At 38.4% G+C, this 12683-nt stretch overlaps 1 protein-coding gene across 1 annotated transcript; it reads left to right on the top strand.

Moving 5' to 3' along the window:
* The first annotated feature begins 3722 nt into the window (after positions 1 to 3722).
* On the top strand, positions 3723 to 4750 carry LOC116555971 (olfactory receptor 149-like). The gene has a single exon (XM_032284893.1). The coding sequence runs from the start codon at positions 3729 to 3731 to the stop codon at positions 4701 to 4703; it is 975 nt and encodes a 324-aa protein (XP_032140784.1). The 5' UTR covers positions 3723 to 3728; the 3' UTR covers positions 4704 to 4750.
* The last annotated feature ends 7933 nt before the right edge of the window (positions 4751 to 12683 follow it).

The following is a 12683-nucleotide window of genomic DNA, read 5'->3' as shown; positions in this document are numbered from 1 at the left end:
TTTGTTGCTACTATGGACATTTTCATAATTGCTTTTGCTTTAGGCATTAGTTGAATTATCATCATTAATTTAAAGCTCCACTTTTATTGGGTTAGGTCAGTATCATTGAACATTTTTAGGGTGGAAATAAAATCAAATAATTTTATACTAAGAAAAAACTTTTTTTTGACTTTATGTTATTATTGAGAATATCCTTAATGGCGTACCTCAAAAATGGTTCCTTTTACCTCTTCTTGAATACTTCCAGAGATGAGATCATTACTTCATAAGGTTGCTTATTTCATTGATGTACGTTTTCTAATAATTAAACAATTTCTTTCTACATTGAAAATAAGTCTATCTTTCTATTACATTTGCCCATGATTCTCGAGTCTGTGTACAACAGCTCATATCAAGCCTACCCACCAGCCTTGCAAGCATTTGAAGACCACATTATGTCTCTATTTCTCTTCTTTTGGAGCAAAACTCAAATCACTGTAATTCAGTATAGCCTACTGCTTAAAAGAATTCACTTTGAAATTAGAGTCTCAGCTCATTTACCTTCTAGTTGTGTAATCTCTAAATTATTTAATCTGTTTTTCAGTTTATTTGTCAACTAATATCATCTACTTCATAAGGTTTCATTTGGAGATTAAATGTAACAATGAATTAAACAAATTAGCGTGACAGTATATGGTAAGTGCTTACAATGGATTATTAATTAAATAATAGCATTTTAGTTGATTATTTTTCTTTTGAGATGGTTTATAGCTCCTTTATTTATACTGGTCATCTTCCCAGCAATGTGTCCAGTATATGAGACTATTTTTCTGTAGGCGTAATGTCCTGGAGATACATCATGATAGTAAACTCATAATGAATAATTACTGATTAGGCTTATGTCTAGAATAATGATGTTTATTAGAGATAGCCATATAGTCACATGCATGCACAGATAATGTCAAAAGTGATGAGACAAATGATAACATGAGCTATCATGAGACCGTGAGCTTATAATATTGAGCTGAATTGGAGCAGCCTTGAAGGTGTAAAAACACCCAAACACAGGGATAACATTGAAAGTAATTTAATGTTAAAACTGGAAGCTTTCTATTATGTAAACAGCTTTGGAAGAACATATTTCCCACTTTAGAGCATCCCTTTCCAATGATATCATTACTGTTATCTCATGATTGGGTGAATATCATTGACAAACTAATTGCTCCCTCAGAGCTATCACTGAGTCCCAAGTAAGCCTTCAGGGGATCTGAAAAGAACTTCCAAGAAAGCAATCCAGAGACAGTGAGTGTGTACAGGTCTTGATTGTACAAACCTTATGAGATTTGATTCTTTATAAATGGAGAATTAAGGCTCCTTTGGCTGTAGCACACTGTGCTCTGCTGAGAAAAATTAAATGTGAGATCTTATCATAACACTTGGAAAACTTGACTATGTTCTCAGGTGGACTATGTGAGTATTCAACCTTCTACCTATGTCTCACTGTTAGCCTCTTCCCCTCACATACTAATGGAGAACTTCCTGGTCTTTCGTGACTTCTTCCTGAAATGGAATTAAAAATCAAGTTATGGAATCACAGGATGTCATGGTGTGTGATCATAGGCAAGAACCAGATTCTCTCCCTCTTGCCTTTGCTGACCAAGAAGATGAATGCTCACAGCAATTTGAGTTGCTCAGAGAGACTATTCAGGTGTGGCTAGAATTAGCAACAAGGGGCAGATTGTCAGAAGCATTTCTTCCCCAGAACATCACTGTTTCTCTATTGTCTTTACTTTTGCCCAATTCTTGGGTAACGTCGGTGATGAATTCTGAGTTAGTCGTTCTCTTTAGAGATGCTTTTCCATGACACTTTCCACAGCTTATGATTGGAATCCCCACGATGAATGTGGCTCTGCAAATTTAAAGCTTCTGAATTAAAGCCGATACTAAGGTCTGGTGTTAAAGGGATAGAAAACACCTGTTGTATGACCTCTGAAACTATGTGAGATATTTCGCAAAAGGACTCTGAAGTCAAGACTGGAAATGACTAGGAAGAAATAGGACATGAAGTCTTTTCCTACCTTAATATAAAGCAATGATGTGAATGCATCTGGAAAGAGTGTCACTGCTGAGCAATGGAGCAAGCTGTCTTAGAAAGAAAAGGCAAACAGAGGGCACATTTTCCTAATGACTTAGGGCACAGGAAATGGCACGAAACCAGTGTGTCATATACTAGCTTTTTAACCTTGAGCAACTTGCTTAATTTTTCTAAGCTTCACTTTCCTATCTATAAATGAGAACTGTAATAATAATAGTAATATTTTCATAGGTATATTTTTAAAATAAATAATAAATTTAAAAATGCTGAGCCTGTCTTGGAATGCAGTAAGTATTCACTAAATGGTGTGTGTGTGTGTGTGTGTGTGTGTGTGTGTGTGTGTGTGTATGTACTATCCTTATTATTACTAAGTGAATAATGAGAGATCTTTGTATGTTTCAGGTGCTATACCTTGCTCCTGACTTACATAGCCTACCTGGTTAGTGCTGTTCTTTGCCTTTCTTTACATGAATCACTGTATTTCTTACTTTATTATAGTAACAAGGAAATTGGATACTTTCCTTGCTGATACTGTTTCTCAATATTTCAGTCATCTTAGGTCAACTTAGAAAAGACTATAAGAACTACAGAACCACACCAGCATCTCTTGATAGAGTTGGGGCTCTTCAAACTTTCAAGTCTAGAAAGATGTAATCTGAAGAGGATGTCATCTTAAATCTATTAAACAATGTTATTTAACACAATAATTTTTTTGCAAATAATTACAGAATAACAACATTAAAGTAAGGTACTTAAAGAACTAAGTTTAAAATATATAAAACAAAGGGAGCTAAGCTATGAGAACACAAAGGCATAAGAATGATACAATGGACTTTGGGGACTTGTGGGGAAGAATGAGAGGAGGGCAATGGGTAAAAGACTACAAATACAGTGCAGTGTATACTGCACAGGTCATGGGTACACCAAAATCTCCCAAATCACCACTAAAGAGCTTACTCATGTAACTAAATACCACTTGCACCCCAATAACTTATGAAAGAAAGAAAACAATTTTTCACTGGGGCTCATAGTTTTGCAAGACATTTTAGCAGATACTTCATACACTTTACTACTAGGATACCTGTGTTACGGATGTTACTATAATGATTTCCATTTGGTAAATGATGAAACTAAGCCTGCTAAAGACATGGCGTAAATTGTTTTAACGAGTATAGCTAATAAATGGAAAGGTCAAGATCCATATTAAGTTTTCTGGTCTTTAATATAATTCTTTTTTTTGTTATGTTGCAGAGGTCAATGAATAGTGGAAGTCTGTTATGTAAAGACATCACAAGAGTTCAAATAGTAAATATGCTCAAAAAGAATAAATCCACAGTACTTAGGTTTCTAACTTAAGTTGAAGTCATTTAAATATGTTTCTAAACTTCTTATCCTGTAAAAGAAAAACATCTGCCTTTACAAAGCATTCTTTCCATGAGTTGAATAGACTGACCCTAAAACAGCCATTTCTTTATTACCTGATTTTCTTTTTTTTACATAGATCTCACTCTTGCCCTTCATAAGAATGCAAGTTGTTCTTTGTTAAAAACATAGTCAAAGCACTCATTAGCAAAAAGCTTGAGAACTTGACATTGGTATTTAGACTCTGGTGTGTGTCTTGGGTACCGTTTCAAGGTTGGATGTTTTCACAGCCATGAGGAATCTCTCGGTGGTGACTGAATTCATCCTGCTGGGCATCCCACACACGGAGGGTCTGGAGACTATGCTCTTGGTCCTGTTTTTGTCCTTCTACATCTTCACCCTCATGGGGAACCTGCTCATCCTGCTGGCTATTCTCTCCTCCGCTCAGCTTCACACACCCATGTACTTCTTCCTGTGCAAGTTGTCTATATTTGACATATTTTTCCCTTCTGTGAGTTCCCCTAAGATGCTGCGCTACCTTTCAGGGAACAGCCGAGCCATCTCCTATGCAGGCTGCGCATCCCAGCTCTTCTTCTACCATTTCCTGGGCTGCACTGAGTGTTTCCTGTACACGGTGATGGCCTACGACCGCTTTGTTGCCATTTGTCACCCTCTACGCTACACCATAATCATGAGCCCCAGAGCCTGCGTCATCCTAGCCATGGGGACCTCATTCTTCGGCTGCATTCAGGCCACCTTTCTAACCACTCTCACCTTTCAATTGCCTTACTGTGGCCCCAATAAGGTGGAGTATTATTTCTGTGATATCCCAGTCATGCTGAAGCTGGCTTGTGCAGATACGTCAGCCCTGGAGATGGTGGGGTTCATCAGTGTGGGCCTCATGCCCCTCAGCTGTTTCCTTCTCATTCTCACCTCCTACAGCCGCATCATCTGCTCCATCCTGCAGATCCGCTCTGCTGAGGGCCGACACCATGCATTCTCTACCTGCAGTGCCCACCTCACTGCCATCCTGCTTTTTTACATGCCAGTGGTCCTTATTTACCTGAGACCGACCCCAAGCCCCTGGTTGGATGCAACTGTTCAAATACTGAACAACTTGGTCACCCCCATGCTGAACCCTTTAATCTACAGTCTCAGGAATAAGGAGGTGAAATCATCACTAAGGAAGGTCCTCCATCAGCTGGGCTTTCTTCCTGAGCAGTTGCAGAGAGAAATAAGTAACTGGCACTTCAACCACAATTCATAGCTTGTAACTATTTTTATTTGGTTCTCACAAATATTTTTCAATTGAGGATGCAGGTATTATTATTTCTGTTTTACAATGTTGGGACTCAGATTCAAAGTAACTTGTCCAAGGACATGTAAGGAGTGAATGATGGCAGAATAAGGACTCTAGAGCTGGTTTTGTGACTCTGGGACCTGTGCTCTGTTGAGGAAATCATACAGAGAAGGGGAGAGACAGAGAGAAAGAGAGAGAGAAAGATTGAGAGAAAGAAACTGTCCTCAGTAAGCAGAACAGCCTGGAGCTTCTGCTTCTCAATCTTTATTTTCTTCATTCTCCCACATCTCCTCCTCCTCTTCATTTCCCTCATGCCCTGACATGTCTTCATTTTGACTGCAGTGACTATATCCTCAAATGCCTGCATTGGATAAACCCTCATTTTTATTGGTCTACAAGTTGTTTAAAAAAATGTTATTCAGTCAAAAAGAAATGAGGAATGCCTCCTACAATGTGGATGAACTTGAAAGGCTCAGTGAAAAACAGCCAGACGCAATAGGTCATATATTATATGATTCCATCCCTGTTAAATATCCAGGGCAGGTAAATCCCTTAAAACAGGAGATTCATCTTTTTTTTAGTTTGATTGTGGGGTGATGAAAACGTTTTGGAGCTAGGTAGAGGTGATGATTGTACAACTCTGTGAACATGCTATGGACAATGTGAATGTGAATGTACAAAATGCCACTGATTTGTTCACTTTAAAATAGTTCATTTTTTGTTACGTATTTTTTAACCTCAATTTAAAAAATCATTCTCTCAAAAAAAATAAAAGAAAAAAAGTGGGGTTTTTTGTTGGCTCATCCATATTGATTTAAATAGCATCCTGTTACTTATATAAAGAGGAAGCCTCCTGACTGGGACGTAAGGCAATCTCTTATGGATAAAGCAGAGGTACCAATGTGCTGTATCACTTCCAAACCCTGGCCGCGGGGCCTAGACGTAGAAACAGGCCCTGGCTGTGAAGGTGCAGCATGTGAATGAGGTGTGACAATAGGTAGAGGAATCCAAGCAGGGGCAGCTGTGCTGTGATTCCACATTAGAAAGCCTGACTTTGTCACAATATAAAAACTGTCAAAAGAAAAGAAAAAAAAAGAAGTCTGACTTTGGGTCATGCACGGTGGCTCATGCCTGTAATCCTAACACTTTGGGAGGTTGAGAAGAGCAGATCACCTGAGGTCAGGAGTTCAAGACCAGCCTGGCCAACATGGTGAAACTCTGTGTCGACTAAAATAAAAAAATCAGCTTGGTATGATGGCGAGTGCCTGTAATCCCAGCTACTCGGGAGGCTGAGACGGGAGAATCACTTGAACCTGGGAGACGGTATTTGCAGTGAGCCGAGATTGTGCCACTGCACTCCAGCCTGGGTGGCTGAGCAACACTCCATCTCAAAAAAAAAAAAAAAAAAAAGAGAAAATCTGACTTTGTCTTGCTTAGTACAATCAAGAGGCAATGCTGGGTCCAAGATGTTGCTGTTTGGTATCTTTGGCTTCTCCATTGACTAAAAGGGGTCCCCCTTCTTATATTTCTTTATTTTTTAGCTGCAAATTGCTAAGAATGAGAAATGTGCTGTTTCAATCCAGTGAGTTTATGGTTTTCATAACTGCATTCACTGAGAAACCTAGCACAGTGGGGAAATATGTTGCTGCGAAGTTTGCTCCAAAAGGGCTGTAAAGAGGATGGTGGAAGAGGAGAGACGACAGAAGCAGAGAGCAGTGCTTTTTCTCCACCTGAACTTCTTAGAATCGGAGAGCAGTCAAGAAACAGCCAGAACAGACCAGCAACACAGTTGTCAATGCCTCCAGCCAGTGGGTGAGCCTGCGCAGCTCCTAGAAGGGAGACAAACTTTTGCCTGCTCACTACTCGAGCTCCTAAAAACCTTTCAGTGCTGTTTCCTGTTGTTTTCCAGCAAACAAGAGCCTCAAAGGGAAGCTAGAAAAACATCTCAAATTATTTCAGATTTATTCCAAATCGCAAGCCCTTCTCAAGCCTCTTTTAGCACACTCTGAACATCTCTTCCCACGCATCAGTGTAGTGGTCAAAGCTGCACAGTCAGTAAAAACAGATGAATTTGTAAAGATAAAAGATGGGACCTGATTCCTTTCCAAATTTTCACTCATTCAGATGTTGTTTGATGAATAACTCTGTGCAAGGCTGAGGAATCCAAAATGAAAAAGATATGACCCCAGCTGCATAGAAGTCAGTCTGATGGAGAAAACAAACGACATACAACTAAGACATACAATACAGCAGAAAATCTGGAGTACATTTTTCTCACTTGAAGAAAGGACCTTACAGAAAAGGTGCTGAAGATTGAAAATGTTTTGTTGTTTGTTTTTTCCAAATTAAGAATGGCTGAGGAGTCTTTTCCAAGGAGTGGCAACATACTTTTCAGTCTTTGTATGTGGGGGGAGGGTGGTGAGAGATAATTATTTGGGTAGGTATCTCTTAACTCTTTGCTGTTTGTGACTAAATACCTCTTCAGGAAAAATAAAATTTACGATGCCTTCTGTTTGCAGGGTTCTTCTCCAGCTCAGTTCTTTGTTCATTGGATTTAATGCCTTGGACAAAAAAAAAACCTATATCCTTACCTCCTTAAACAAGTTGACCTCTCTGCTCATCCCAGCAGTTCTGAGATGCTATTCTTAGGTCTCTGGGTAGTGTCCGAGTTCTCTTTCCACATAAGCATGAGCCTAGAAAGCCAGTCCCAGCCTGGAGGTGTGCAGACGCATGTTGGGTATGAGGGTGAGATGAGACTTTTCTGTATTCTATAATCTAAGAGGTAGTGTAAGAAGAACTTGAGAAAGTGTCAAAGGAAAAACTTCAAACCAGGTAGACCATCCAGAAGAGTATTTAATCCACAGAGCAAAGCAAGACAAAAAATCAAGTGTCAAGACCAGTGAGGCCAGAGAAGAACAAGAACATGGAAACAGAGGATCAGAGGATGTTTTGAGCACAACAGGCTCCAGCACAGCCTTTCCTGAGACAATGGCTTGAAGCATGGCCTAAGAGAGACAACCAAGACCTGATGCCAAGTGAATTCTAGTTTCTTTAAAGGCTACTTTGTTCTCCATCCCCATTTTTTTTTTTTTTTGCACAACACTCTTGTATTCCCCAGTCACTGTTTGTTTTTGCTCCTTGCTAATTTTTTTTTTTTTTTTTTTACAAAACTGATGCCTGTTCTGAATTTCACTTAGGTGTTTTGTTTTTCCTGCAGTCCCAAGAGTGCAAAACTATGATGGGGGCATCCTAAATGGAAACCTATGATGTGGACACCAAAAGTGAAGCTAAGGTGATGGCCACTGACGTGGCAGGGAATGACTGTGAAGAGGAGTTTTCAAAGGAGCATTCACAGGATTTGGGACCTGTTCTATTTATTCTCTGCTCTCTCTGGATCCTTGCTGGTTTGTTCTAAATCAAATTGATTGAAATGAATGAATAACCAGTCCAAAATAATGTTTTCAGTCACTCAATTTGCAGTTACTTTGGTCAAGGATACTGACTCCACCTTCGGAAAAATAATTAGTCAAGCTAAGAGAATAGCATTATTACATGATATGTTGCACTAATTCACTTAGGATAAGAGGGGCAAAATACCTGTTATTGTTGGAGTGCTACATTGGTGAGCCTACTACATATCATTCCTTTATTTTATGTTTTGTTTAAAAATATTATTTTAATTATTGTTTCACTAATAACCTATAGTAATGATACCATCAAGAAGCCATTCTTTATTGTCCTGTTAGATGTCTGTTTTAAAAAATGTTTTTATTAACTATTAAACATTAAGAAACTAATATTCATGAAAAGCATGTGAAATATAAGGATCAGAGATACAATGCTACAATGAACATGTGTATCCCATTACCTAATTTAAGGAAAAGGGTAATGCCAATGCCTTGGAAGCTCCCTGTAGACCTCGGCCTGATCGCACACCTCTTTTTCACTAGAAGTTATCACTCTCCTGAGTTTTGTGTTTATTATTCCCTTGTTGTTATTTACATTTTCCCTGCTATGTTTGTGTCCCTAAACACCTATGTTGGTAACGCTTCATTGCAGAGCTTTGAGCTTTTATTAATATAATTCTACTGAAATTGGCTTTTTTTCACTTAAATATTACATATGTATTTCAATTTCCTCCCCTTTTATTTTTAGTTGACATATAATAACTGTACATATATGGGACACAGAGTAATATTTCAATATGTGTACACAGCGTATAATGATCAAATCAGTGTAATTAGCATATCCACCACCTCAAACATTTATCATTTCTTTGTGTTGTGAATATTCAAAAGCCTCTCTAGTTTTTGAAAGTACATGGTAAATTATCATTAACTATATTTACCATATAGTGCTATAGAACACTAAAACTTCTTCCTCCCATCTCCCTGTAACTTCACATCTATCAACCAACCTTTTCTTATCCTCCCCTTTCCCTTCCCCTTCCAAGCCCCTAATAACCACAATTTTACTCTCTGCTTCTATGAGCCTAATTATTTTAGCTCCCATATATGAGTGAGAATATATTTATCTTTCTGTGCCTGACTTATTTCACTTCACATAACCATGTATTGCATATGTCTGAAATTAACTCATTATTGCCAAAGTGTCGTGTCTCCTTGTATGAATATATAAACATGTATTTGCTGCTGGTTTTATCCATAAGTAAATAAGTATAAACTTCCAAAATGAAAGAATTGTTTTCTGTTTTCATTTCTGTTTTGAGACAGGGTCTCACTCTGTGTCCCAGGCTGGAGTGTGGTGGTGCAGTCACAGCTCGCTGCAGCCTCTGCCTCCTGGACTCAAGTGATTCTCAGCCTGCTGTGTAGCTGGGACCTCCAGCATAGGCCACCATGCTTGGCCAATTTCTGTACTTTTTGTAGAGACAGAGTTTCGCCATGTTGGCGAGGCTGGTCTCAAATTCTTGGGCTCAAATTATCCTCTTAGCCTACCCTCCCAAAGTGCTGGGATTATAGGTGTGAGATACCACACCCAGCCCAGAACTCCTTTATTTTAAATAAACACATTTTGGTGAGTTTTTCGTACCTGTTAACATGTATACACATGACACAAAGATACCTTCACCAAACTCTTCAAGATTTCCTTCTACTAGGGCATACAGAAACAGAACATTTTATTTAGTTTAGATTTGTCTAACAGCAGACATGGAGACAAAGGTTTGGGCCTATGCAATTGATTTGGAAGATAATCCCAGAAAGCATTATCTGATAAGGGAATGAGAAAAAGACAGGAAAGAACAGCCAACTAAGTGTGTACCATGGTTTACCACTGTGGTGAACTGGGGCTAAATCCCACTGGGACCCTCTGAAATACAGTGTATAACAGCTTCCAAGCTGTCCCACTGGGGTGCAAAGGAAGCTGGGGTATTTTTACCCTGCATTGGTTGGTGGATGTTTTTGAGAGTATTAAGTAGATTCTCTGGCCTGCTTTTTAGAAGTAAGCCGAAAAGAATTCTGTGGCAAGAGACATCTTTAGGTAGAAGACATGGGGATCCCTTAGCACACAAAAAAAACTCTCGGAAGGTGACTTCTGGAGTGGGCTGAGATGTGGACAGAGGTCCTAAGATTCATTCATACCCTAAAATAGTATCTTTCCAGAATGCAAACCACATAATACTACTCTGTTTCTTTCGGATTTTCAATAATTGTTTTTTGCTTATACGTTGATAATTCAGTACTGTATCTGCAGAATTAACGATCAAAACCAACCTGTCTCTTTAGCCTCCTCAAAACCATAAGTTCACCCAATAACACCCCATCTCTCTCCTTCTTGCCAGTCTTTAAATATATCACTTCATATTTTTATTCAAACATTAATTTGTTCTTTCAATAAGTATCTATTTGATATGTATTACATTAAACACTGAAGTTACAAATATCTGTATGTCTTATTCTTATGAAGCTCATAGCTAAGGATGGGAGGCAGATATAGAAATAATTAAAATAATACGTGATAAATATTTACTGAAAGCATATAAAATTTAGAAAAGCAAAATGAAGGCAGAAACGATTAATTCTGTGCAGATTGTAGAGAAGACCTAAAAACATTTAAAATAGATTCATTCACAACTCTATGACTTCATGCATTTTAATGTTCTTTCTTGATATGCTCTTCCCTGATTCCTCTGCTGGACAAATTTCAACTCATCCTTCAACACCCAAGCTGGCATGTCATTTTCTTTAAAGTTTTCCCATCTTAGACATAATTTCTTTTTTTTGTATTTCAGCTTTATACCATGGCATAAAACATTATCTCACTATGTCAAAATAAGATTGGCAAAATGACTTTTAACAGTTAACTAGGAACAGAGAGGTAAAGAAAATAAGACAGATGACTCTTGCCTGATTGCTCAAGCCAGGACTTCCAATACTATGTTGAATAAGGATGTTGAGAGAGGACATCTTTGTCTTGTGCTTATTTCAAGGGGAATGCTTCTCACTTTTGCCCATTCAGAATGATTTTGGCTGTGGGTTTGTCATAGAAGGCTCTTATTTTGAGGTATGCTACTTCTACCATAAAGACATATGCTTGTGAAAGTTCACTGCAGCACTATTCACGAAAGAAAAGACAGGGCATCAACCTAAATGACCATCAAAGGGAGATTAGACAAAGAAAATGTGGTACATATGTACAATGTAATGTGATGCAGCCATAAAGAAAGAATGAGATCATGTCTTGTGGGAACATGGATGGAACTGGAGGCTATTATTCTTAGCAAATTAACACAAGAACAAAAATCAAACATCACACATTGTCACTTATAAGTGGGAGCTAAATTTGATGAGAACTCATGGACACAAAGAGGAGAACGACAGACACTGGGGCCTATCTGAGGATGGAGGCTGATCAGAGGAGGGAGAGGATCAGAAAAAGTAACCGTCTGGTGCTAGGCTTAGTACCGGGGTGGTAGACTAACCTGTAGAACAAGCCCCCATGAAAAGAGTACCTATATAACAAACCTACACATGTACCCCGGAACCTAAAATAGATAAAATTAAAAATAAAGAAAGAAAATTAGCGTTCAACTTAAAGGCTTTTTCTTTGGAAACAACTCTTCAGGAATACTAGTGGTAGTGTTTAAGAATGTGCTGGGCTTTGTGGGCAGACAGATCTGACTTTAAGTTTCCACAAAGTCACTGATCATTTGTGTGGCCTTAGGCTCTTTGAGTATAGTCTTATCAAATGTATTACAAGGAGTATAAAAATTCTTAACTCATAGGGTTATTGTGAAGAAAAAATTATGTTATCCATGCAAAGAGCTTAGTGCAGAGCTTAGCGTGTAGTACAAAATTAATGTGTTAGCCAGCCAGGCTTCATAAAAGAAACAGAACCAATAGGAATATACATATAAGATGATAAGGAATTGGTTCACATGACTATGGAAGCTGAAAAGCCCCAAGAGCTGCTGTTGGCAAGTGGAGGCCCAGTAGAACTGACTGTGTAAGTTCAGTCTGAATTCAAAGGCCTGAGCACCAGGAAAGACAATGGTGTAAGTTTTAGCCTGAGAGCAGGAGAAGTCCCATATTCGAGGTCAATCAGTTAAAAGTGTAAAAGTTCTATCTTTCTTGGTGCTTTTGTTCTACTCAGGCCTTTGCCTGATTGGATGAGGGTCACCCACGTTAGGGAGGGCAATCTGCTTTACTCAGTCTACTCGTTCAAATGTCAGTCTCATAAAAAACATCTTCACAAACACACCCAGAATAATGTTTGACCAAATATTTGGGCATTCAGTGTCCAGCCAAGTTGACACATAACATTAACCACCATAGCCAGTATTGAATATTGTATATAATGAAGCTTTCAATTTAATTTCAAATACTCACTTTAAAAGTTATTTTATACTTATGCAATGTGTTGGGTTGAAGTAAAATTGAATGAGGCTTTGTTTCCCATTACAGTTCTCAGAATTACTTTTCCTTCAAA

Source organism: Sapajus apella, unplaced genomic scaffold, assembly GCF_009761245.1.
Source record: "Sapajus apella isolate SASKATOON/1434 unplaced genomic scaffold, GSC_monkey_1.0 scaffold16, whole genome shotgun sequence".
NCBI lineage: Eukaryota > Metazoa > Chordata > Mammalia > Primates > Cebidae > Sapajus > Sapajus apella.
Note: the sequence above shows the minus strand (reverse complement) of the source record. Positions and strands in the feature narration are given on the sequence as shown.

Excerpts from the sequence above, each read along its gene's own strand:
- LOC116555971 (XM_032284893.1), top strand. The coding sequence starts at position 3,729 with ATGAGGAATCTCTCGGTGGTGACTGAATTCATCCTGCTGGGCATCCCA.